At 38.0% G+C, this 24,288-nt stretch overlaps 1 protein-coding gene across 1 annotated transcript; it reads left to right on the top strand.

The window, feature by feature from the left end:
- Positions 1-12,360: 12,360 nt before the first annotated feature.
- On the top strand, positions 12,361-23,076 carry Ift80 (intraflagellar transport 80). Its single transcript, XM_013518599.1, has 3 exons — positions 12,361-12,502; positions 14,376-14,499; positions 21,250-23,076. Exons 1-3 carry the CDS (start codon positions 12,420-12,422, stop codon positions 21,358-21,360), a joined length of 318 nt encoding a protein of 105 aa, XP_013374053.1. The 5' UTR covers positions 12,361-12,419; the 3' UTR covers positions 21,361-23,076.
- The last annotated feature ends 1,212 nt before the right edge of the window (positions 23,077-24,288 follow it).

Genomic DNA, 24,288 nt, shown 5'->3' with positions numbered 1-24,288 from the left:
CCGGTCAGTGTGCTCACTAACTAGGAAGCTCTACTGAGCTTTGGTGTCCAGAGTTTCTAGTAGGGTCTTCTTGCGTGACAATTAAATCATTAGCCACTCATTGAACTCTGTCTCCAGCCCCTGTCCCATCTCTAGAGGTCAGGGACAGAAAAAGCTGTAACATTCTCTTCACAGCTTAGTCTTTCTGATGATCAGTCCTTGATCAGTCCAGTTGCCTACCAAGAGTCTTCGTTAGCGTGGCAAACCCCTGTCTCTTAGGACCTTTTAAGGGTTTTGAAGCTCCCAGCCAGGAAGCCAGGACAAAGTTCAGACAAATTACTTCCACCACAGTAGCATATTAACAGAAAACACACACATTACCTAGCGTTGTAGGAGGCACTCACCATATTTTTCCTTTGTGGAATATGATTGCCTATGGTGTTATACAGCTCGAAATCAGAGGTGTTAGAATTACAAATGCATCCACATTTGAACTGCCGTTGTTGATCGTTGGAGTACTGATGCCTTGCCATTAACAACAGCTTTAAATAAATGTGTTTTAGGGAAGAGGTATCCAATCCCACTGTTGTCATAAGAATGACCATATTAATAAATAGGGATTTAGTGCTGCTTTTCTGTGCTGATAGCTACTGTAAGGTCTAGAGAGTTACATGTCTCATGAGGATTATAATTCTGCTGGAATTTACTAATAATATAGCCTACTAATTAATGTTCTGCTTTTCTTCTTTTAAGTAATCTTTCTCTTTGAGGCATCAACTGGAAAACCTCTAGGTGATGGGAAACATCTTTCTCATAAGGTAATGGGCTTTAGCTATTTCTAATGTAAATAACTACTATTTATTTATTGATTTTTTCAAAATAGATTTAAGGAGGAAAACAAAAGTTTTATATTTTAAATAATAGTGCATTCTCCATAAAGTATTTTACCTAAAAATTTCACAAAGACTAAGCATAAAATCTATAATGGGAAGCTGTTACTCACATTAATTGCATAAAGAGATCTGACTTACATCTGTTGTCTAGACCCTGCTGCTCTTGAGTAACGTGTTCTATATTGATTACGCTTTTAGCACACATAAAAGAAAACACAATACTTATTATTTTCCAGAATTCTTGCAGTTTTCTTGTTGACCTATCCTTAGCCAGCATTTTGTTAAGTTTTAATACTAGCTATGAAAGACCCCAGTTGCTTATTGGTTTCTGATGTTAGCCTTCAACAAGGGAGCACGTGGTTATCTTTCTAAGTGATGTGTTAGGGTCTAAATATGCTTTTAACTTTAATACTTCCAGTGAGGTGTTATTCTATTTTTTTTGTTGTTGTTGTTGTTTTGTTTTTGTTTTTGTTTTTGTAGTTTTTTTTCTGGTACTGGGAATCGAACTCATGACCTTGCGCTTGCCAGGCAGGCGCTTTGCCGCTGAGCTAAATCCCCAGCCCCGTGAGGTGTTATTCTAAATTGTACTTTCTTTTTTTTTTTAACTGGTTTAAATTTGAATAATGAATACATTCATATGATTCAGAAATCAAAAAAGCATTAAAAAGTATTCAATGAATAAGTTTTCCAGCTATACCTATTAATCATAAATGCAGTTCTCCAAGTAAGTACCACTGTTACTAATCTCTTACATATCCTTCCAGAGATTTTTAGTGCATGTACAAACAAAACTGATACGTATTTTTCTCTTCTTACTCAAAAATGTAGCATACAAATTCTGTACCTTGTTATTTTCACACAGTGCAGCATTTCTGGAGATTTTTCAAAACCTGTGGAAGCATACCTATGCTTTCCCGATCCTTTCTCTCCCTACCATAATACAATATTTTATCGATGTGTCAGAATTTATTTACCCTGTGCCCAGAGGATGAACGTTTGTTTCCAGTTTTTTTGCTTTTCAGCCTTGCCAAAGTGTATAGCCTTTCATGTACACCTTCTCACACCGTTCTAGGGGAATTTGGCATTCAGTCAGGAAATGTTTTTGCTGGGTCAAAAGATGACTGTTTGTAATTTTAATAAGTATTGTTAAATTATCTTCCAAAAAGATAAGGTAGTATGAGTCACCTGTTTCTCTACAACCGGTCCGTTATAGTCATTTGAGTTAACACCATTAGAGCCAAAACTTTTCTCTCTTAGGAGGAATACGTATGTAAAAAGAGGTAGGTTTCTTAAATGTCAAGATACAGTCATTTTTGTGGGTGTTATTGAAATGAAAGTCATTTAATAAGGTTAAACCTTCCTTTTAATGTGATAACTCTTTTGCTAGAATTGTTTTCCTAAGTCCAAGAAGTTCCTAAGCATAAGAAATGTATAATTCTCTAATTATTTCCACATTTCATCCTTCAGTAAATTACTCAGACATTTGTGTAAAATACAAATAATGTAAAAATTTTACATTCAATAAAATAATAGAAACATCACCTCATCTCTTATTTCATATGTGAATAAACTGAGATTTAAGATCTTCCCAAATAATAACAGAGCCCAAACTAAAACTTTTCTGTATATTATTAAATAAATATTAATTAGTAAAGGGCAAGAGAGAGGGTCTAGTGAACCCAGAAGTACTTTGATTTCGCACTGCAAAGCATGTCCATCTTTGATTTTTTTCAGTAGTACTGAGATGGAATTTAGAGTCTCATGCTTACAGCGTGGCAGACCCTGTACCACTGAGACGCATCTCTAGCCTTGATTTTTTCATTTCTTAGCAAAATCATATCTCTTTAGCTGTTTTTAAAAATATACTAAGTTCTTTTGATAAGGATGATAGTTTATATTATAAAGATTAATTTCTTGGAAAGATTTCCATTTGGAAAATATACTAATATTTTGTGCATGTCTTGATATACATGGAACAAAATTATTTTCTTTAAAATATAAATTATAAAATCTAAGAAAAGAGCTAACTTTTTTAAAATGTACTTTGAACTGGTATATACGGATCTGCCAATTTGGAAAAGGTATGTATTGGTTTTGTTTTGTTTGTTTTAAAAGCTGTTACTTACAGTACACATAAACACAGTAACCTGGTGGTGTGATCGTGATTCTAACTGCACCACAGTTCCTAACAAAGTCTTCAGACGTAGTCAGCAGTTAATAAACAACTTCTGAGTCAGGAACTATGGCATGTTCCCGTGGTTCAGCTACTCAGAGGACGCGGAGGCCAGAAGATCGCTTGGGCCCAGAATTTTGAGGCCAGCCTGGCCAACATTCTGAATCCATACTAGAGCATTTCTAAGTTATAAAAAAATTCACATTTCTAACTCATATGATAGATTAATGAAGAATGCCAGAAATACTCCTTTATTATGGAAAAAGTGATGATCTTGGAGTCAGGAGTCTGAGTTGTAAGTTTGAGACGTGCTCACTACCAGATTTTTCTGATAAAATCACTTAATGTCTGTTGGGGTCTCAATTGTATAAGTTTATGTACATATATTTCCTTATATTTTATGTACATATATCATCCTTATATTTTATTGTACAGGAAATGAATAAGGAAGAACCTGTAAATTTAAAATCTGATGCTTACGCATATTTCCCTATTTTTTTAAACAAACTTTAAAACTATAGGTGTTGAACAATTAGAATACATTTTGGTGCGAGGAATGTATTAATCAAAATAGACCTCTCCTGCGATATTCAGACTTGCTCACCCTTTTCCCTGCCTGCTAAAGCCAGGGCAGGAGGGCCGATGGGAGTGCTACTCAGGGGAGACAGTGCATTAAATGTACTAAATGTACATTCGTGTATTGTAATTTGAGGGGCACTTGTCCTTGGAATTGTAGACGAAGTACAACTTTACTGCAGCTCTTGAATTATTAGTATATTGGCAGTTTAAAATTAGATACCAGGGATATTTCACCATTATAAGTAGGAGGATGACATTTAATTGAACTTTAGAAAAAGAAACGTTGTTATAACTAAATAATTAAAATGATCTTTATGTCAAGCACTAAAACTAATCCAACATTTACATTTTTTTTTAAATTTTAGAATGAAATTTTGGAAATTGCTCTGGATCAAAAAGGACTTACCAATGATAGAAAAATTGCTTTCATTGATAAAAATAGAGATCTCTATATCACTTCAGTGAAACGTTTTGGGAAGGAAGAACAAATTATCAAACTTGGTAAAATAATTTTAATACATTTTAACTTTTAATTATTGCTAATTTTCTTATATGTACTCTGTCATTTACGAAGGCGTTTACTTGAACGAAATTGGGAAACATTTGAGCTCACATTTCTTAGTGGTGTAATTTCATTTCAATAGTAAGAAGTCTTTAGCTGCTGCAGTTTAATTGGCATTGAAAGAAACATCTACAAATTAAAAATATTATGGCTCTACATAAGGCATTCAAATATTTATTCAAAAATTTTTAAGTGAAATTTTGCATATGTTCCAGCATTATACAGTCAGAAAATAGAGACATACCTACCAGAAATTAGATGACATCTGTTCGTCAGTTGATTTTAAAGGTGTATTTTTCATATTTATATACTGGAACTAATGAAACATTAATGCTCTTTTTTTAAATTAAGGAACAATGGTGCATACTTTGGCCTGGTGTGATACATGCAATATTCTTTGTGGACTTCAGGATACACGATTTACAGTGTGGTATTATCCAAATACAGTTTACGTGGACAGAGACATTTTGTGTAAAACACTATATGAAAGGGATGCAAGGTAACGTTTACTGCGTAGAATTCTGTATTGAGGTAAACATAAGTGTAGTAGAGTCATGTTTGTCTCTAATTTCCATCCTGCAAGGTGTCTTTCACTTTAACCAGACTCAGCTAAGTTGTTTAGCTCAAACTAGCTTAGTCAAATTTAAATGACAGAACAAGTTGAAATATAATATGAACTATTTACCCCTTCTATAAAGATAATTTTCAAGTTTAGTATTGTTTAATAATAGTTCAAGTAGGTTTTTTCAGTGTGATTTAGTGATTTTAATATAGGTACTCTTGAGATTTTTCAGTGATGTAGAACTTCATGATAACTACACAAGGCCGGGGATATAGCTCAGTGGCACAAGTGCCTGCCTAGCAAATGTGAGGTCCTGAGTTTGATCCCCAGTACCAATAAAAAAATTTAAAACTTAAAAAACTTTTTTAAAAAAGATAACTACACAACACACAGATTATCACTGACTTTAAGACTTTCAAGAATATATTGAATTTAAATTGAATTTTTGGTTGATATTGAAATGAGAAAATGAAGTTACTGAAAAGCTTTTAAATAATATAAATGCTTCAAATAAAATCTTTCTTGAGGTAAAAGAAAATCTTAAAATAAAATCCTACATATTTATATTCCTAGCTTTTCTGATAGAAGATCTTTTAGCTTTAAAATAGGAATACAAGGCCGGGCATGGTGGTGCACGCCTGTAATCCCAGCACTCAGGAGGCTGAGGCAGGAGGATCGTTGCGAGTTCGAGACCAGCCTGGGCTACAAAGTGAGCTCAAGGCCAGTCTAAACTGCGTAGCGAGACCCTGTCTCAAAAAGGCAAAAAAACCCACAAACAGAATAGGAATACAAAGACTTCTTCCATCTAAACCTTGGCTTTGTTTTCAAATCTGTTTTAAGTTTGTTTTTAATATTCAAGTTTACAACCTTAAGAAAACCAGAGAAGTATCAAAATAAAACAACTTGTTTTAGGCAGGCGCTGTGCTGCTGAGCTATATGCCTGGCCTAAAACAACTTATTTAAAAAAAAATACTTTAATAAAAATATATTAGTCTCCTTATTTAAAATTCACCCTTTTTACTATTAAAAAAGTAACCTTGGAATTCAGCTTAATTTTTATTACCTTACCTCATTAATATCCTTAAAAACAAAAGCTAAGTTAATCACTTACATTATCTTACGACTCAGGAAATAGAGAAGCATTAATTGGCATTCCATCATTATAACAAATATCTGAGAGGATCACTTGATAAGAGAAAAGTCCCCGTAGGGTTCACATTTTCAGAAGTTCCTGTCCGTCACCAGCAGGTCCTGTTGATTTTAAGCCAGTGGCTATGCAGCACATCGTGGCGGCAGTGTGTGATGGCGCCAGCCCTCTTGTCTCATGCCCAGGGAGGGAGAGGAAGGGGCTGGAGTCGCACTCTCCCCTCAAGGGCACGCCTCCGAGTGACCAGAACCTCCGCTGCAGGTTCTGCGATCTCCCACAGACACCCCAGGAGCCCGTGTTTACCACATGGACCTTTGGCAGAAACTGAAGACCCAAACAATAGCAACTGGTCCCTTCAGAGTGATGACTAGAAATAGCTCTCAGATGCATAGTAATTTCTGTCCCTTTAAACTGTTGTTTATTTTGCATCAAGTATAGTATTTTATATAGCAAGTTAGGTTCAAATGATTATTTGAATGACATTTAATTGTTCTTTAAAGGTAAAATTTTCTTATAAGTAATTCAGATGATCTTATGTTAACCAGTAAAGCTAATTGAACATTTACTTTTTATTAAACTTTAGAATAAAATCTTACAAAATTCCAGTTGACTGTATTGGGGGAGTTTATTTTGGAGAGAGAGAGAGAGAGAGAGAGAGAGTGTGTGTGTGTGTGTGTGTGTGTGTGTGTGTGTGTGTGTGTCTTATCTCAGGAATATATTCCCCAAATTTTTACTCAGAATAAAACCTTAAATTGTCCTTTGCTTTTTTTTTTAACAGTGAATTTAGTAAAAATCCCCATATTGTGAGTTTTGTTGGAAATCAGGTAACTATAAGAAGAGCGGATGGTTCCCTGGTACATATTAGCATATCACCATATCCTGCTATTCTTCATGAATATGCAAGCGGTTCAAAATGGGAGGATGCTGTAAGGCTTTGTCGCTTTGTTAAGGTACTTTACACTTTAGATCTGTATTTGTGTATGTAGTGTCTGTGGGCCTAACTGTGTAAGATGGGTAATGATAATTTCTAAGGGCTAGAAAAATTGTTAATAAGTCATGTGTTTTGTTTTATAAATGAAGACAAAGGAATAGATGTTGCTCTTTGAAAAACCTGTAATTAGACCAGTAGCTTTTCCATCCTGGCATATATAAAAATCTGTGGAGCTTTTTAACGAAAGGTTCCTAGCCAGACTCAGTGATGCATACCAGCCACTTGGGAGGCTGAGGCAGGAGCATCACAAGTTGAAGGCCAGCCTAGTCACCTTAATGAAACCTATCTTACTTTTCTCTCATTGCTGAGACAGAATACCTGACACTCAGAGTTAAAGAGGGAAAGGTTTATTTAGCTCACAGTCTGTAGAGGTCTCGGTCCGTAATCCGCTGGCTCTAAGGCAGGGTGGCAGGTACATGGCAGAGAACAGTTCATGGCACCCACAAGGCAAGCCCCATCCGAGCCTGTCTGAGGCTTTGAGGGGACAGCTAGACACAAACCACAACAAAACCCGCCTCAGAATTCAAAGCAGCAGCTGGGATGTATCTCAGTAGCAGAGTGCTTGCCCAGCGTGCACAGCGCCGCGAGTCCGGTCCCCTGTCCCTGCATCAGAGTCAGCTTTCTGAGTCGTATCCCACAGAGTCTCGTTCATTAGATCTGTGTTAAGGAGGGCTGGGCATATTTTTTAAGTTCCTCAGGTGATCTGTACAGCTTGTGTTAAAATCTGCTTTAGGTCAACATTTTCCCGCTTGATTGACTTCATTATTTTCCAAAGATAGTTGAGCATAGACCTCTTTTATTAAATATCAGATAGCACTACTTAGTGTACAGTTTTCTGTGGTAATATTTAGATTCTTTCCCCTACAGTGAGTTACTGGTGGTAATCTGCCTTAATATCATTTTCTGAGAAACCTCACTGTTCCTCTCGTTACTTGTAAGTTATATTTTTTGTCACCTCATCAGAAAGACTGGATATTTTGTAACCTTGAGTTACTTTAAATTAAAAACTGAATTCTTGGGTTGGTCTGTAGCTCAGTGGCAGAGCATTTGCTTGCATGTGGAAAAGCTTGGGTTCATTGCTGAGAATCACAAAAATAAAGAAATTTTTGATAATTAGAAGTAAAAACATTTAGAAAAATTTATTTGAAAGGAGTTTGCTATGTATTCTTAATACATTTTAACAAAATAGCCTCAATTAAATTTCTACATGATTAATTTTTAATGAGTTTTTTCAATGCCATGTTTTATATTGTTTTCTTTTTAAAATTGTCTTATTTTATTGTGAATATTTACCTCACTGTTTATTTTAAGGTAGTTCAGCCATATAGTTGAGACAGTGTTTCCGTATTTTACTTCAGGAGCAGACTATGTGGGCTTGCCTCGCTGCTATGGCAGTTGCGAATCGAGATATGAGCACTGCAGAAATAGCGTACGCGGCCATCGGTGAGGTGAGTCAGTAGTGTTTACATGAATGAACGTGTGTACGCTTTTACTCACCATAATTTGTAATACTTCTTATTATCTACTCAAATACTTTTTCTAGATTGACAAAGTTCAGTACATCAATTCTATAAAAGATCTTCCATCTAAAGAGTCAAAAATGGCCCACGTCCTGCTGTTCAGTGGGAACATACAGGAGGCTGAAATAGTACTTCTTCAGGCCGGCCTTGTTTATCAAGCAATCCAGATCAATATTAATCTGTATAACTGGGAAAGGTAATAAACATTTCTCCTCATTTCAAAAATCTCACTGACCTTAATGTATTCTTCCATCCACCACTTAGTAAATTCCATTTTCCGCTCTATGTAGTAGTCTCCTAATACCGCAAAATATTTATATTTATATTCGTGAGTAATTTGGAATTAAAGATGTATGCCTTCTGTGAACTTCTAGTTGATTAGAAGTTGGGGTAGGAAGAAGAAGGAAGAGTTAGAGTGTCTCCCAAATTTTTTTATTTTAGTACTGAGAAGATGGTGGTCTTATTAGCATTTTTAGTGGGGAAGACAAAAGTACACTTAACCAAGGCAAATTTGAAATATATGTAAAAAGATATGTGACAATAGTTTATTAAATGTACCTGGAACTCATGAGAAAGTTTTAAACCAGATTTGTAGGTTTTGAAGTCGTCAGCAAATAGGCAGTAGTTGAAGCAAGAATAGATAGAATTAGCTGTGAAATGTACAAAGTGAAAAGGTGTCACTGTGTTTATGGGATGAGTGAAAAAAGGGAAATCTACCCAAAGGTGGTACCATAAAGCGGTCAGAGGGGCAGAAGGGAGAAGAGCCAGGGAGGACGTGTGGTGTTTAAGAAAGAAGAAAGGATTTATAGTAAGGAGCGGTCGGCAGCAGCCTTCATTTCTGCATTGGGCTTTGAGCAGGAACTCTCTGCGACAGAGTAGCCTGCTGCTCTGCTACTCATTTCGTTCCACTCTTTCCTCTCCCAGTGAACAAAATTGTGGTGCTTTTTGGCATACTTTTCCTTCGTAACTTGTTTCACTCTAGACTCAAAAATTAACTTCGTTAATTGTCCTTCGTAACTTGTTTCACTCTAGACTCAAAAGTAACTGATGTCTCTTTCATTTATAAGGCTGTTTTATATAACTTTCTTAGATTAGAATTTATGTACATGTACCAACTCCACACAGGGAATATAAATATTATGTACTACGGATATGTACAAAAAAGAGAGAAGAGGATCAAGAGATGGGGGAGGGGCAAGGGAGGGAAGGGACAGGATGAAAAAGAAGTAAGATGTGTTGTGTACATGTGCCAGCTTCCCACAGGAATGTAAACATGTACTAATAAAATTTAGAAAAACTAGATAAATATGTTTAAAAATTCATATAGTTATCCTCTGCCTTGAATAAATGTAACAAAAATGGCATATGGTTAATTTTTTATTGATACACTATATAGTCTTTTTATTATGCCCTTATGACCTAAATTATCCATAATTCAGCTACTTTTTTATTTTACACAAATTGGTTGTTGTGTTCATCTGTGCAGAGGATCATGAGATATGTTCTTGGTTCTATAAAAGTGAATAGCCATTGTCCTTGTCCTCAATTTATTATAATGTATAAAGTTTAAGGTAACTAGTTTGGGAAGGGGTAGAGTGCAAATCATTCTAAAACTCTATTTTAAATAATAGAAAATTATATATACTATTGCTAAGCTGTTTCTTTTGTTTTTTGTTATTGTGGAGGTTTTTTGTTGTTGGTGGTAATATTTTGTTTTGTTTTGTTGAGACAAGATCTCAATATGCAGTTCAGGCTGTTTCTGAACTCACTGTGTAGCCCAGGCTGGCCTTGAACTCACAGCGATCCTCCTGCCTCAGCCTCCCAAGTGTTAGGATTACAGGCATGTGACAACATGCCCAACTTTGGGGAAATATTTATGTTAATTCATGATAGACACTACTATTAATATAGCATTCTAAACGGCACTATGTAGCAAATTCTAATTGCCTTTATCTTAAAACTTACAATCTAATTGGGAATTCCACTTATTGTCACTAATACTAGTAAAGCCTCTATTTAAATGCTTATGATTGTGATGAATTGTGTGAATGTCTTTCTGTCTTGCTTTTTTTTTTTTCTCTAGCAACACTGGGGATTTGATCCAGGGTCTTAGCTTTTAATCTGTAATTATTTATCTTTGCAGATATGTGTATCATCTTTCTCCTTTCAGATTTTACACTGCTTGAAAGATAGAAACATTTGACAGTATCTAACGTAGTAGGTATTTCATATTTGTGCTTTTAATGTCGATACAGTAGCCTAGTCATTCTGCAGTGCGCTTCCTCCTTAAACACTGGGTGTGGACAGCCTGCAGTGCACGAGTAACTGTCACAGTGGGAAGACGAGGATGGTCGCCTCATCTCTGGTGACCTGCTGCCTCTCAACCTTTCTTGTACCTCCTTGACCTAAGTGGAGAAAACGGCTTTTTATTTTCTCCAACTGTAAATGCCTTTGGATCTGGATCTTCATGTTTATTTCTGTATCTTATAAAATATTCAGAGCAAGGCTACGAGTGTTCCTCATTGGTAGGGTGCTTGCTTAGTGTGTGTGAGGCCGTAGGTTTGATCCCCAGCACTACGAAAACAAAAAAGTTTTCTGTTTTTGGAAACTTACGTTATGTGACCGCACTTATTCTCTGCTGGAGACTTCAAGCTTCCCCACAGTCCCCCTGTCCTGCCCACTACACCCACATATTCTTTCTCCAGTTCTTAGCAAGTGACTTTCTGCCTTAAGATGGTTAGATTTCAGGGAGTGGAAAAGCAGGAAGGGTGAGGAGAATGTCCTGAGGAAAGATGCGTCCTTGGTGTTCACCTGCCTCTGTCTGTCTGTGCTTCTTTCTCGTGTCTGACTGTAAGCCAGTGGGTTCGTCATTTGCTGGTGGCCCTCTCAGTCCAAATGATGGCGGTCAGGGGCTTGTTCCAGGACTCTGATTACTTTCTGCACACTTAAGATCTCCAAATATGCATCTCTCCTTTTGCCCATGTCTGCTTCTAGAATGCAGTTATCCAGCCACCTACTCAGAGTTTCCATTAGATAGCTCACGTGTGGATTTTTGTTTCCATTAGATAGTGCACATGTGGTTTTTTTTTAGAGTCAGGTCAAGTTTGTAAATTGTCCAGGCTGGGCTTGAACCTATGATCCTTCTGCCTCAGTCTCCCAGAATGCTGGAATAGGTATATGCGAACATACCCAGGTAATAAAAATAATTTCTAATCTTCTCTCAGTTATACAAAATAATTTTGATTCATTCAAATTATGCAAAAGGTAATAATTTTTTTTTGTTTTGTTGTTATTTTGAGATAGTTTCTCACTGTGTTGCCCAGGCTAAGTCTCAAAATTCATGAGCTCAAGTAATCATCCCTATTCAGCCTCTTGAGTAGCTGGGACAGAGACATGTGCCACCATTCCTGGCTAAAAGATCATTGTTTTGAAATTATAACATCTTTTTATATAACTTCTACTTAAAATACATGGATTTATGCCAGTCCTAGAATCTAATGTCACATTTGTTTGGTTGCCAAATAACCATTTTAAATCTAGAGACATACTGTTCCCAAACCTCTTATATAATTTGGAGTAAGTTTCCTCCTAAATGTGCCAAAGAAACATTCCTTACCCAGTGTATCCTTTTTGAGAGCATTTAAAATAGCACATTATCATTTAAATGTTTTCCTTTAGCCATGGTTCTTGAATCAGATAATTAGTACATCTTTTATTAGTATCGGATGACAATAATGACGCCTAATACTTAGGATCTAGCATCTAACTGTGGGAGCAGGCATCATCTCTTCTTTCTGCATAATGAAATGTATTGATGTTTCCGTACCGAATTACGTCTTTGGAATTTTTGAAAAGCCTCAGATTAGAACGGTTGCTTATGTCCTCTTCATTTAGAACACTTTCGGTTTTGCACAATCAGGATCTCTTTTCCTGTTCTGTACAATGGGGTGCAGAAAGGATGACTCACCAGAATCTTCACTTACACATCCACCACTGGGATTAGAGCCCTCGGGATGTCGTTACAGCTTGTATCTAGATGTCTCAAGAAGCCTCGCGTGGTCATAGCTGGGGCGTTTCAGAGGTGGCTGGATGTAGAGTATGTAATGCTGGAATTAAGGGTGTGACGCTGGGGTTGATTCTTGGTGTGATGCTAGGGTTAGGGGGGCCCACCCTGGGTGTGAGTGCTACCTACCCTAAGTGTGAGTAGCCTGGATAGAATACAAGGGACAAAAAGAGGGCTGCTCTTGTGGCTGGGTACTTGTCTCTTACTGCTGTGCTGTTTGCTGCCTCTGCCTTCTGCCTGCCATGGCCGTTTCTCCTCTGCAATGCCCCCTGCCACGCCACCCCGCTTTGCAGCCGGCCCACTGTGACCTGAAAGCTCTACGGACTGCGAGCTAAATAACCCTTTCCTTCTTTACTTTGGGCGTAGAATTTTGTCTCAGCAATAAGAAAAGCAACAAGACAGATACAGAGGGAATTATGTGAGAGAGAAGGATTGAGACATTTTTACTTTCACTTTCCTTCTTTTGAGCTTCTTTAAATTGCTTTTTTAATTTTTATTTTTACTTTTGTTTCTCTGTTCTAGGATTTTTACATCCTTTCAGCCTAACCTCTTTTTTTCTGAAAGACTTGTTAAAATCACAGAGAAATGATGGAAGTTTGTGAGAGTCCATGATGAGTAGCAAATAATGACCTTTGCATTCAGCAGTAATAGTGTGTATTAGTATGTTTTTATAAGAAATAATTTTAGTTACCTTGGTATTGCTATTTGTATTACCCATGACATATGCATTATTTTTTTCACGTCTTTAGTATCTCAATTGTTTATCAACTGTCAATCAATACATGCAGCATATCTAAAATACTTTTGTATTTTAGTTTGGCTAAAGTAGGGCAAACAAATGTGTACTAAGAGTAAACTAGATTTTGCTACTGAAGAGTGACAGGTTTCAAAGTGCATTGTTATAAGTTATGTCTAAAACGACAGGTCATAACAGTTGGCTCCAATAAATCATGGCTGGACGATTTGGAAGTTGTGTGTCAGAAAGCAAGAGAACTTGAGAAATAGTGTGCTTTTGACTATTACGATGAGTGTTATCCATACTTAAAAGAAAATGACCAAATATTGTGGCAGTGCTTTACTGGTCAGGCTGTCCTGACTAACTGGTGAGTTACAGACAGGGCTGCAGTGGTGAGGGGCTGACCAATATGTGCTTATACAAGTGAGCCTTGACTTGAATGCTGACCTGTTTATTTCCTTGAAAATTACCAACAGTGTGTATGTTTTGTACCATCAGTGTTGTATCTCTGTTTTCATTGAGTCACTCAGTTCTCTTCTATTTGAATAAAATATTACTTTAAAAATAACTTTGTTACATAGATAGATATCGATTTAAATGACTGCTTGACTTTTTCTAAGCTCAAATGATAAAAGGCTTTTGTCAGACTTTTCTTATCCTCAATTTATTTCATGAGATTTTAAAAACTTTTATAGTAATAACATAAGGTTATCAGTTTTGAACTCTGTCAATTCATTGTCATCTTGATGATAGGGTTAGGTGAATTCAGGGAAGTTCATGCGCTTGAATTTTATGGTTTGGAAAAGATTTTCAGTGAACATTTACAACATGTGGCATGTGTAGTGCTCACCAAACAGAAATGAAACCCGTATGTCCCTTCTATCAGTATATAGGCTAGTGGAGGGAACCACCTCGCTTATAGCAGGGCTGTAGTAATAGTGTATATAAATGATATGGAACATAGATAATGTTTGTTTCTGCAAGGAGGGCAGTCAGGAAGGAGTTGAATCCAGACATTAAAGAATAGCAATTTGCAAGAGGAGTAAGGTGCAAAATGACATTTCACAGTGCAGGATAAAAGGGAAGGAAGCATTTATCCTTTCCCCTAACTCTAAAACTTGGCAGTCTAACACAAGCAATACTGATAACATGTCTTATTTCTCATTGTAGGGCACTGGAGTTGGCTGTAAAATACAAAACACATGTTGATACAGTTCTTGCTTACCGTCAAAAGTTTTTAGAGACATTTGGTAAACAGGAAACTAATGATCGATATTTGCAATATGCAGAAGGTGTAAGTATTATAAAGTATTTTATAATAATATGTATGCTTTATAAATATTTATCTTGGCAAGACAAACGCTGAATGATTCATACCATAATTTCTAAAAGAATTATATTTTGCCTTTTGATGTTGTGGTTATTTTATGACTATATAGTATATACAGTATTCTTATAGGCTTATTCTGATTAAGTCAAATCTATTTTCATAATATTCAGCTTATCTTAAAGTTGGGTGATAATATTTTTAGATAGTAAAGTAGCCAGCTAGGATAAAAGTTGATTCTTGAATTTTTGTCTTTCACCGGCTGCCCCTTCAACTACAAAAAAATATATACGACACAGAGGACACGGACCAAAAAATGTGTATTTTCTCACTTTGCAGAATCTTAGGGGCTTCCTTGCACCTCACAGAAGTGCCTAACGTAGGTCGACTTCACTACCTTTCACCAAAGAAGGCTCTATCTTTGCCTCCGAAATTTCTACCAGAATTTCAGATTTTATCACTCTAATTAGAAGATAGTAATTCCAGTACACATCAGCCCATAAGGAGAGCCAATTACAAGAATTTGCCCTGCTGCCTAGAGCATAACTGATGTGGCTGCTTACTCAGATTCCTCGAGGCTTAGAAAGCAGAAGTAGAGCTCATCTCTCTAGCCATGAAGTTGACTTTGAAGACGTGTAATTCCAACACAGGGTTGACCATGAGTCCAGCTCTGTGAATTAGTTTACTTAGCATTTTATTTATTCCAAGAAGTATTAGAGGTTTCATTCTTGGGTAGGCACCGTGCTTGATATTGAATCAGATGCACCCTCTATCTCCCTGCGGTGTACAATGTGGGAGGACTCATTCTTGGAGTGGAGTACTATAATACAGAATGTTCTGCGCCATCCCAAGGGCAGGGTATAGGAGACTTGGGAAGAGCAGTAGAGGGAAGACATCTAGTTTCTAAAACATTATCCACTTATATTGGAATACTACTGGGTGTTGGATTTACATTTTTGGATCTCAAAATAGGTTTTAGGGTAATGAGACTTTTGGAGTCATTGTTATTTAGCAGTGCAACTTCAATATCTCTAGCTAGGATGGCTACAAGTTGTAGGTTTTGTGGTAGAAAGGGGATACACTTTGTAGAAGCTCCATAAATTTGTTTTCATTTGAGATCTCCCTTAGTACTGAAGTTAACCCCCAGGAATTCGGATTGTAGTAACTTTCTGTACTATAAGGACAAACTCAGGGTCCCTGGAATTTCTGAGGCTGCATTGTAATTCATAAAATGTAACAGCAACTACCGCAAATACAACGTTAAGGAGCCTGTATTACACCTGATCATTTGTCACAGTTTTGAAAACAGCACCTGGGCTGGGGCTGTAGCTCAGTAGTAGAGCATTCACCTCGCATGTGTGAGACCTTGGATTTATACCAGCCATCAAAACAAAACCTTAAGTACTCACCGTAAATTTATTTTATTATATAATGTAAACTGGGATTCTTTTTTTTTTTTTGGTTTTTCTCCAGTACCGGGAACCGAACTCACAACCTTGCGCTTGCCAGGCAGGCGCTTTGCCGCTGAGCTAAATCCCCAGCCCCTATTATATAATGTAAAGCAGATTAATGCCTACTTCATTTCCTGGTTCTCATCATCAGTATTGTTTCAGTATTTTCACATTAGATACTTTGTGTGGTAGTAGGGATTAAATCCAGGGCCTTCACCCAAAGCTATATCTCCTGCCCTTTTAAAAATTATTTATTTTGAGATAAGGTCTTGGTAAGTAGCTAAGTTGCTAAGGCTGGGCTAAAACTTGTGATCCTCCTGCCTCTGCCTCCCAGAGTGCATTAGATACTTTTGAGAATATAGAAAATATAGTCCTTACCCTAAAGGAAATTATAATTTAAATAGAAAACACTATATATATACACACATATATATACGCACCCTATATATATGTATTTGGACTATATATATATATATATTTGGACTATATATATATTTATTTATTTAACAGGTATATACAGATACATGTATTCAGCTGTTAGGAAGTATAATATTTCAGTCATAGGGGCAATAGACATTTCCAAAGTGGGATAACCAGACATGGTTTTCTTAGGTATTTTGTTTTCTTTCATCCTGAAACTATTTGCTTTGACTCCCTATGCCATTATATTACAGTTTCCTACTTTTCTTCTTCTTAAATGCCCTTTGGAAGTTAACTGAAAATTGGAAAATAGTACTTTAAGATGGAAATTAATTTTCACTTAAAAATTTCTTACTACTGAGTAAGTAGCTTTGGGGGACATGCACTCTACTTGCTGATCATTTGGTTTCACTTAGTTCTATAACCATAATTTATCAGCCATACTTCTCTATGTGTAAAATTATATAAACCCTCTATTTTAGACCTAAAGTTGAAAAGACAAATGTCACTTAAAAGAATTGAGAAATTCCAGGTATCAGGTGAATTCTGGTGGGCTGATAGTACGTACACTATGTAAAAGTGTGTAAATGAATGGAATCCTAACCATTGAAGGGAAGAGGTGAGAAACCTGATATACATTTATGTTTATGAGCTCCGAAATGTTATTTGGGTTTTTCTTAATTTAAAATATGGAAGTCTGTGATTATATAAGGCATTCTGTCTCCTGAGAACCTTATTATTTACAGTCATTGTACTTGTTCTACAATGGTGTTCATTAAATATTTGTAAAATACATTATAAGTTTGGCAATATAGTCAGCTCAAGAAATATATTCAGTCTGTTGAGTTCAGTCTGTTCAATACATACTTCGTGCAAGAAGAAAACCAGGAAATGCTTAAAACATTATATTAGGCAAAAGAGTGGAAAAAATAAAATTCAAGAGCAGAATTTCAGAAAGTATAGAATTTTGAAGAAGATCTAGAAGGATTAACACTGTAGTTAGGAAAAATCACCCTCCACAAAACTACTACCAAAGCTGCCTTTCATGTCTTAAGGTCTTAAAGGTAGGAACTGTTCAATGATAACTCATTTTCTGGGAAATTATTTACTTTTTATTCATTCATTATTGATTGAATACCTCCTCAGACAGCTTTTATTCTCTTCTTGGTGCTTGGGGTGTTATAGGAAACATGACAGACACAGACTGAAGTTTATATTTAAATGCAGGTGACAGTTGTATAGTTAGTTGTTAATTTTAATTCTAACAATTGTCTTGAAGGGGGTGTGCACTGGACTATAAGACTTTATGAACAGGGAACCTGACCTAGGTGCGGATCAGCAAAGTCGCTCTCTCCCCCCATCCCTCCCGCTCTGTCCCAGTGTCTGTCTCTCTTCCTGTCTCTCTCTTCCTTTCCCCTCTCCTGTCCTCTCCTGTCCTCTCCTGTCCTCTCCTCTCTCCTCTCCCCTCCCCTCCCTTCCCCTCCCTTCCCCTCCCCTCTCCTCTCCTTTCCTCTCCTCTCCTCCCCTCCCCTCCTCTTCCCAACCGTCCAACCCTCCGCAGCCCTTCCTTCCTCTGCTCTCCTCTCCCGTCTCCTCCCTTTCCCTCCTCTTTTCCCCCTCCCCCTTCTCTTTTTCCTTCCTTCCCTCCTTCCCTCCCTCCCTTTTTTCTTTTCTTCTTTCCTTTCTTCTTTTTTCCATCTTAAGCAAAGCAGATAACTGCTCCAAGCTCTGTAACATGAACAGTAGAAGCTGACTGAGAGTGAGGGTAGGAGTGGGAGAAGGCGTGTTCCAGGCAGATGGGAGGTGTTGAAATTGGAAAGATTAAAAGTAACAGAGATTGATTTAGGATTTAGGATTTCAGAGGCAAGTTAAATAATGGGAGGAAACATGATTACTTTTTCCTTTTAAAATCCTGATTCTAGAAATAAATGGGAACTGAAATTTTTCCACGAAAGTACCCTAATAGTTTGTCTGTCAGTTGAAGGGTGTGATGAGCGGAGCAAATGTACGGGCTCTTGAAAGAAGCGGAGGAATGCTGAGAAACTGCTCAGGGCCAGGTGGCTGGGCTGTGGGTTGAGGCCAGACACTGAAGTCTTTATGTCGTGTTGAGAGAATGGACATCATTATCAAACTTCTCGGCATGGAAGTTTGTACGCAAAAGAATAACTTGAAAGATAGCTTCAGATATAAAAGTTAGCACTTCTCACTATTTTTTATTTTATTACCTGTTTCTTCCACTATTATCTGTCTCTATTATCTCTCCATGAAGACAGTGGTTTTTATCTTTTTGTTCACTGCTGCATTTTTGTAGCTAGGACAATCCTTGGAATACACTAAGTGTTAAATACTTGCTGCATAATTGAAGCATGCAAATAAATTCTGTAGGGTAAGAACTAAAGCAGCTGACACTGCTGTTAACGAATAGTGTCTGGGGCTGGAGATGCAGCTCAGTGCCAGAGCGTGCCTGGAAAGGAGAGGTCCTGGGGTCCGTCACCAGCCTCAGGAAAGAAAAAACGTTTCTGGAGTGTAACGGGAACATGGTCAGGATTCCAGGAGCCCTTGGGGAGACTTTGCTGGCCTCCACCTAGGTCAGGATTGAGGAGAATAAAGGCGGATCACCTGCAGGGAGAGAGGCCAAGATGAGAAGGACGCTGAGCGTGTAATATAACCGACGGCCGTGGGCTGGGATCGGAGGCGTGTGAAGAGGTTAGCCTGAGACAAGGGGAAAGGAGGTTGAGTACAGGTGCAGTAAGTGTGAGTATGAGGAATGAAAGTTAAGTGAATTCATGCCGGACTGCTTCTGTATTCTCTGTAAAGCAGCAGACTGCCTTTCCACTGAGAGAGACATGGGAGAGACATGGAGGCATACGGTGGGAACTCAATAGCTTCTGCGTGAACAAGAATGGGCGAGCGACCAAAATAAGAAGTACCCAATAGTATTAGCAAACCCCATAGAGTACAAAGGGTGGATTTTAATGTGGAAGTCACTTAACAACTACCAAAGAATATCCTCTAAAACCCATTCACAGTATTCACGTCCAAGGGCTAAATTATCTGTAGAACAGTTTTAAAACTGGATGAATGCCAGAATGAAAGTGAGGCATTATTTTCTGTAGGAGAGCTGTCAACTGCGCCTTCACTTGTATTACAGGTAACTAATAAATGTCATCAGTTTAGCTGACAGACATCTGCTGCGCTCCAACAGCAGTTCAGTGTAACATCAGTGTATGGTTTTATTGTGATTGATCTGAGAAACACACAAGTCAATTGAAGTCTGGAGGAAGGCCAGGATATTCATCAGCTTTGGTCTTCCTCTTTATGAATGTTTTGTTAGACATGGAAACTAGTGTTGCCATTTAAAATACCAGGTTGTGGCCGGATTGAAAAAGGAGCCCTTCAAATGATCTATCATCGGCTCTGCTTTCCAGCAGTCAGTCACTGGCACCTCAGCGCAGACTTTTTTTTTTTTTTTTGAAAACATAGATATTTATGTCCTAGGATAAGAGGAAGTTTATTAATTTGTTTATTTTAGTGTTATAGATAAATATGTGGGATTACTATTTTCTTTAAAAAGTGACCCAATATATCCACAAACTACTTCATAGAAATTTGGACATAGGATATTGAAGGATAAAGAACCTAACAATTCCACCAACTCCCAGCACTCCCAAATAAATGATCTCCAAGTTTTGTTAAACTGGGCTGGCGGTATAGCTCAGTAGCACAGTGCTTGCCTGGCAAGCGCGAGGTCCTGAGTTTGAGTCCCAGTACTAAAAAGACAAACTTTATTAAACAGTAGACTGTATTTTCCTAAAGAAATTACTGGTAGGACTCAGAGGCAGGGCCCTTTCCTAACGTCAAGACATAAAGTGTTACTAAGATTAGTCTCTCAGCTACTTAAAATAAATCTATTGGCCAGAAAGTAGTGCTTGAATACGGTTTAATATTACTACTCAGCTCCCCTACCTGGAAATGAAAACTTACTTACCTCTGGCCCAGTCACATGGGATTGAGTTTATTTCATAGTAAGTCCATTAGTTTAATCTAGGACCCAATTTTTCCCATGTCTTGCCTCAGACAGGACACACCTTCCCAAGTAAATGATCTCCAAACACTGTTAAACGGTAGACTGTACTTTCCTAAAGAAGTCGCTGGTAGAACTCAGAGGCAGGGCCTTTCCTGCCTTGAAGGCTAATGAACTTGGCAGAGGGGTTGGGCTGGGCTAGGGGAGGGGGAGGCGTCACGGACAGAAGGGATGCAAACAAAAGGTTCCACTGTTCACTGACTCTTTTTGTGTCTCCCCGGCTTGCCTTCCCTCTCCTTCCCCTAACATCTTCTCTTCTTCGTCTTCGTGGCTGCTGTATCTTCATATCACTTTAAGAATCATTGTGGAGGAGACATTTGGTGCTCAGGGGAAGCTAATGTCCTCTTTTCTCATAGCTAGGCTTCTAGTGGAAATTTTAATATATAAGCTGTAACTGTTGACTTGTTGGAAACAGCTTAGTGGACAGAGAGCATTTCTTCATTTGGAAGAGAGCGATCTGTCTTCTGCCTCACTCGCCCCTGAGGAGTTGTAGGGAACCTAAGAGTCCATGGGACGGTATCCGTACGCCCTTTATAAATGGCTACAACTGCACTTAGGTCTTTTATATCACATTGCGAGTCTCCTTTTTATTATGTAATTGTCTGCTTAAAGATACTTCATGACTGTGAGCACTATCATGTTTTCTTCAATGTTCATTTTTTTCTCTAATATTTTTGAAGTCATACATTCTATTTTTGCTGATTCTTGGTCATTTTAGATTTTTAAAATGTCTTATACCTTTCTTCCTTTTTTCTATTGTAGCTCCAAGTAGATTGGGAGAAAATCAAAATCAAAATTCAGATGGAAATTACTAAAGAACGAGAGCGATCATCAAACAGCCAGTCCAATAAGAATGCAGGTCTAAAGCTCTAAATACCTTGCCAACCTTTAAGAAATTTTGAAATTAATTCTGATGAACCAAAGATAAGCATGTTTGGGTTGCAAACGCAAGAGATACTATCTTTAATTCTAATCTATAATCTTTAATTGTAAGCACTTTCTCTGTATTTAATATATAAAAGTGTAATCAGAAAGAGTAAGCACAAAATAATTGATATAACTTCAACTTTATATTTTCTAGTCTAATATTTAGCAAAGCATTTCTGTAACTTCTCTATACCTGAGTAGTGTTGATTACATTCCATTTTTTGTTCATTACTTTATCCCTGAATCTTTAGGCATGAACAAATATTAATGCTGATAAAAAACATTGGACTCTTTAAAATGTTATTATTAATTTTTGTTTGGCCTCCTAAATTGTAAAGTGCCTCCAAGAGCTTATTTATACCAAGACATACAGATGAATTTGTGAAAATATATAACCATTTAGATACTTGTACACCAAAGTTCAGAGTAGCTTTCTTTGAATAGCAAAAGTTAGAAAAACTCCAATGTCCATCAACAGATGAGTGAATAGATCAGTGTGGTATCCACATACAATGGAGTATCATTCCGCTTTACAAAGGATTGAATTCTGATACACACTACAACATAGATGAACCTTGAGAAAATAGGCTAAGTGAAATAAACTCAGCGACACAAAAGGTCCTATAGTGTATGGTCCACTTATGTAAGGCACCTAGAATCAGCAAGTTCATAGAAACAGGAAGGACAGCAGTGGTTATCAGGGACTAAGGGGGAGGAGAGGTTGGGAGTTCATTGTCTAATGAGTAAGGAGTTTTGTTTGGAATAAACAAATTATGGAAATGGGTAGTGATGAAATGGGTAGTGATGTTGGTTGTACAACATTTAGAATTTTAATGACACTGAATTTTACTCTTTTGCGGGGGTAGTACTGGGAATCGAACACAGGACCTCATGCCTGCCAGGCAGGCGCTGTGCTGTTGAACTGTATCCTGAGCCCGAGTTGAACTCTTAAAAATGATTTTAAAAGGGCGTGGGATGTGGCTTAGTGGTAGAGTGCTTGCCTAGCATTTGGACTGGGCTCAGTCCTTAGCACTGTAAGAAAGTTTTCTTTGGATGGTAAATTTTGTTATATAGACAGTATCTCCGTAATTTTATAAACATCTAGAATGAGCAACAGGTAGTATTCTCACTCCTAGCAATAGGGCCCTAGATTCTGAGTTTGTGAAAGTCTTACTACGTGATAAATCTGTGTGACTATCCTTAATTCAATTAACAATTGTTAATTTTTTAACAATAACACAAATACTTTTAGAAAGTCTTCCATGAACTTGTTTTTGGAAATGCTATATTATAGAGTGTGTGTGTGTGTGTGTGTGTGTGTGTATGGGAAAGCCATTACTTCTTTTACTTCCATTTTAATTACTAAGTTTCTATAGAAATACTTACTTTTTTAATAGAAATACTTACTTTTAAGTGCATTTGTTTTCTTTTTGGAAATGTTGGAATATATTGCTCTTGCTCCAGATGCCAGATACAAAGATCTGTTAAGTTTGTGAAATCTGATTGAGTAGTTTACTTATATTGTACTTACATGCTTACATATACTTTCTATATGTTGTATTTCAATGAAAAGTTAAAAAGAAAAAATACCTTAAAGGGTAAATTTTATGTTATGTGTATTTTACCTGAATAAAAAAAAAATGAAGTGGGTCTGCTCTAAAAGCAATTCTGTTATTCTACAGTTCAGTTCTCACACCACCTGGGTTAGCGTCGGACCTGGTAAGTCAGATGGCAAGGCCTTGTTAGGGTTTGTATCTGGATATCCCTCAGGAGCCTCGTGTGCTCTTACATGAGGCTTTGGAGGTGACTGGATTATGGGGATGGCGTAGCCCACTTGCTATCTGCAGGAGTCTCTGTTGGGAAGAGACGGTGCTGGGTGCATGGCCTGCAAGGCCGTGTTCCCCTCCCGGGCCCTTCGTTCTCTCTCTGCTTCCTCGCCGCCGTGGCTTGAGAGCTTCCCCTCCTTCATGCCCCGCTGCTGTGCCGTCAGTTCTGGAGACAGGAGACCACGGACGGAAAGCGTGAGCCACAGCACGCCTCTCTTCCTGTTGCGTCCCAGTGACAAGAAGGTGGCTGGGGCGGCCCCCAACAAGACCGAGCTTCCCCAGCTACCGCCTGCAAGTGGAGCCCACACACCACCCCGAAGTCCCAGGTTCCTGTGCTTGCATCTGTCCTAGCTACACATTCGGGGACTCTCATGACCCCCCCTCACATTTGATTCACAGAACTCACTGAAAGCTTTTACTTACAACTGAGGAACACCCACATGGAAGAGCTGCAAGGAGTAGGACAGTGATGGCAAACGTCTTAGAGCTTTTTGATGATACAAGCTGCCCCCTGTGGCACGTGCCAGAGGTTCGACACCACTGATACAGGAGAAAGGAAGAGCCAGGTGGAGGGCTAAGGGAGGGACACATTGTAGTTACTTTTCTTGTTGCTGAGCTAAAATATCCAAAACCCAAATTAAAGGCAGAAAGGTTTATTGTAGCTCACAGTTTATACAAGTTTCTGTTCACAGTCAGCTGGCTCCAAGGCGGGGTGACGTGGCAGAGGGGCAGTGCGGAGGAGAAGCAGTTCACGGCAGGCAGGAACAATGAAACAGTGAAGCAGCAGCAAGTGATGGCAGCAGCCTTCTTTCTGTCTTGCATTCATTCTATCAGGGTGGGGCTTCCCATTATCCAGAGCTATGCCAAAGCAATCAGTGGACTAGTTTAGTAATCGCACACCCTTAACCCCAGCATCACACACCCAATCCCAATGGCACATACTCTAGATTCAGCCACCTCTGAAAAGCCAGCTTATGAGTACATGAGCCATCACAGAACACAGAACTTCACAGCCTCTCCTTGTTGAATTCAGATGCATCATCTTCCC

Source organism: Chinchilla lanigera, unplaced genomic scaffold (genome assembly GCF_000276665.1).
Source record: "Chinchilla lanigera isolate Chin_1 unplaced genomic scaffold, ChiLan1.0 scaffold00047, whole genome shotgun sequence".
Classification (NCBI taxonomy): domain Eukaryota; kingdom Metazoa; phylum Chordata; class Mammalia; order Rodentia; family Chinchillidae; genus Chinchilla; species Chinchilla lanigera.
Note: the sequence above shows the minus strand (reverse complement) of the source record. Positions and strands in the feature narration are given on the sequence as shown.

Coding starts and splice junctions, on each gene's coding strand:
- Ift80 (XM_013518599.1), top strand. CDS start 12,420: ATGTCGTTACAGCTTGTATCTAGATGTCTCAAGAAGCCTCGCGTGGTC. Junction 12,503..14,375: donor CAGAGGTGGCTGGATGTAGA/GTATGTAATGCT, acceptor TTCTCATTGTAG/GGCACTGGAGTTGGCTGTAA. Junction 14,500..21,249: donor ATTTGCAATATGCAGAAGGT/GTAAGTATTATA, acceptor TTTCTATTGTAG/CTCCAAGTAGATTGGGAGAA.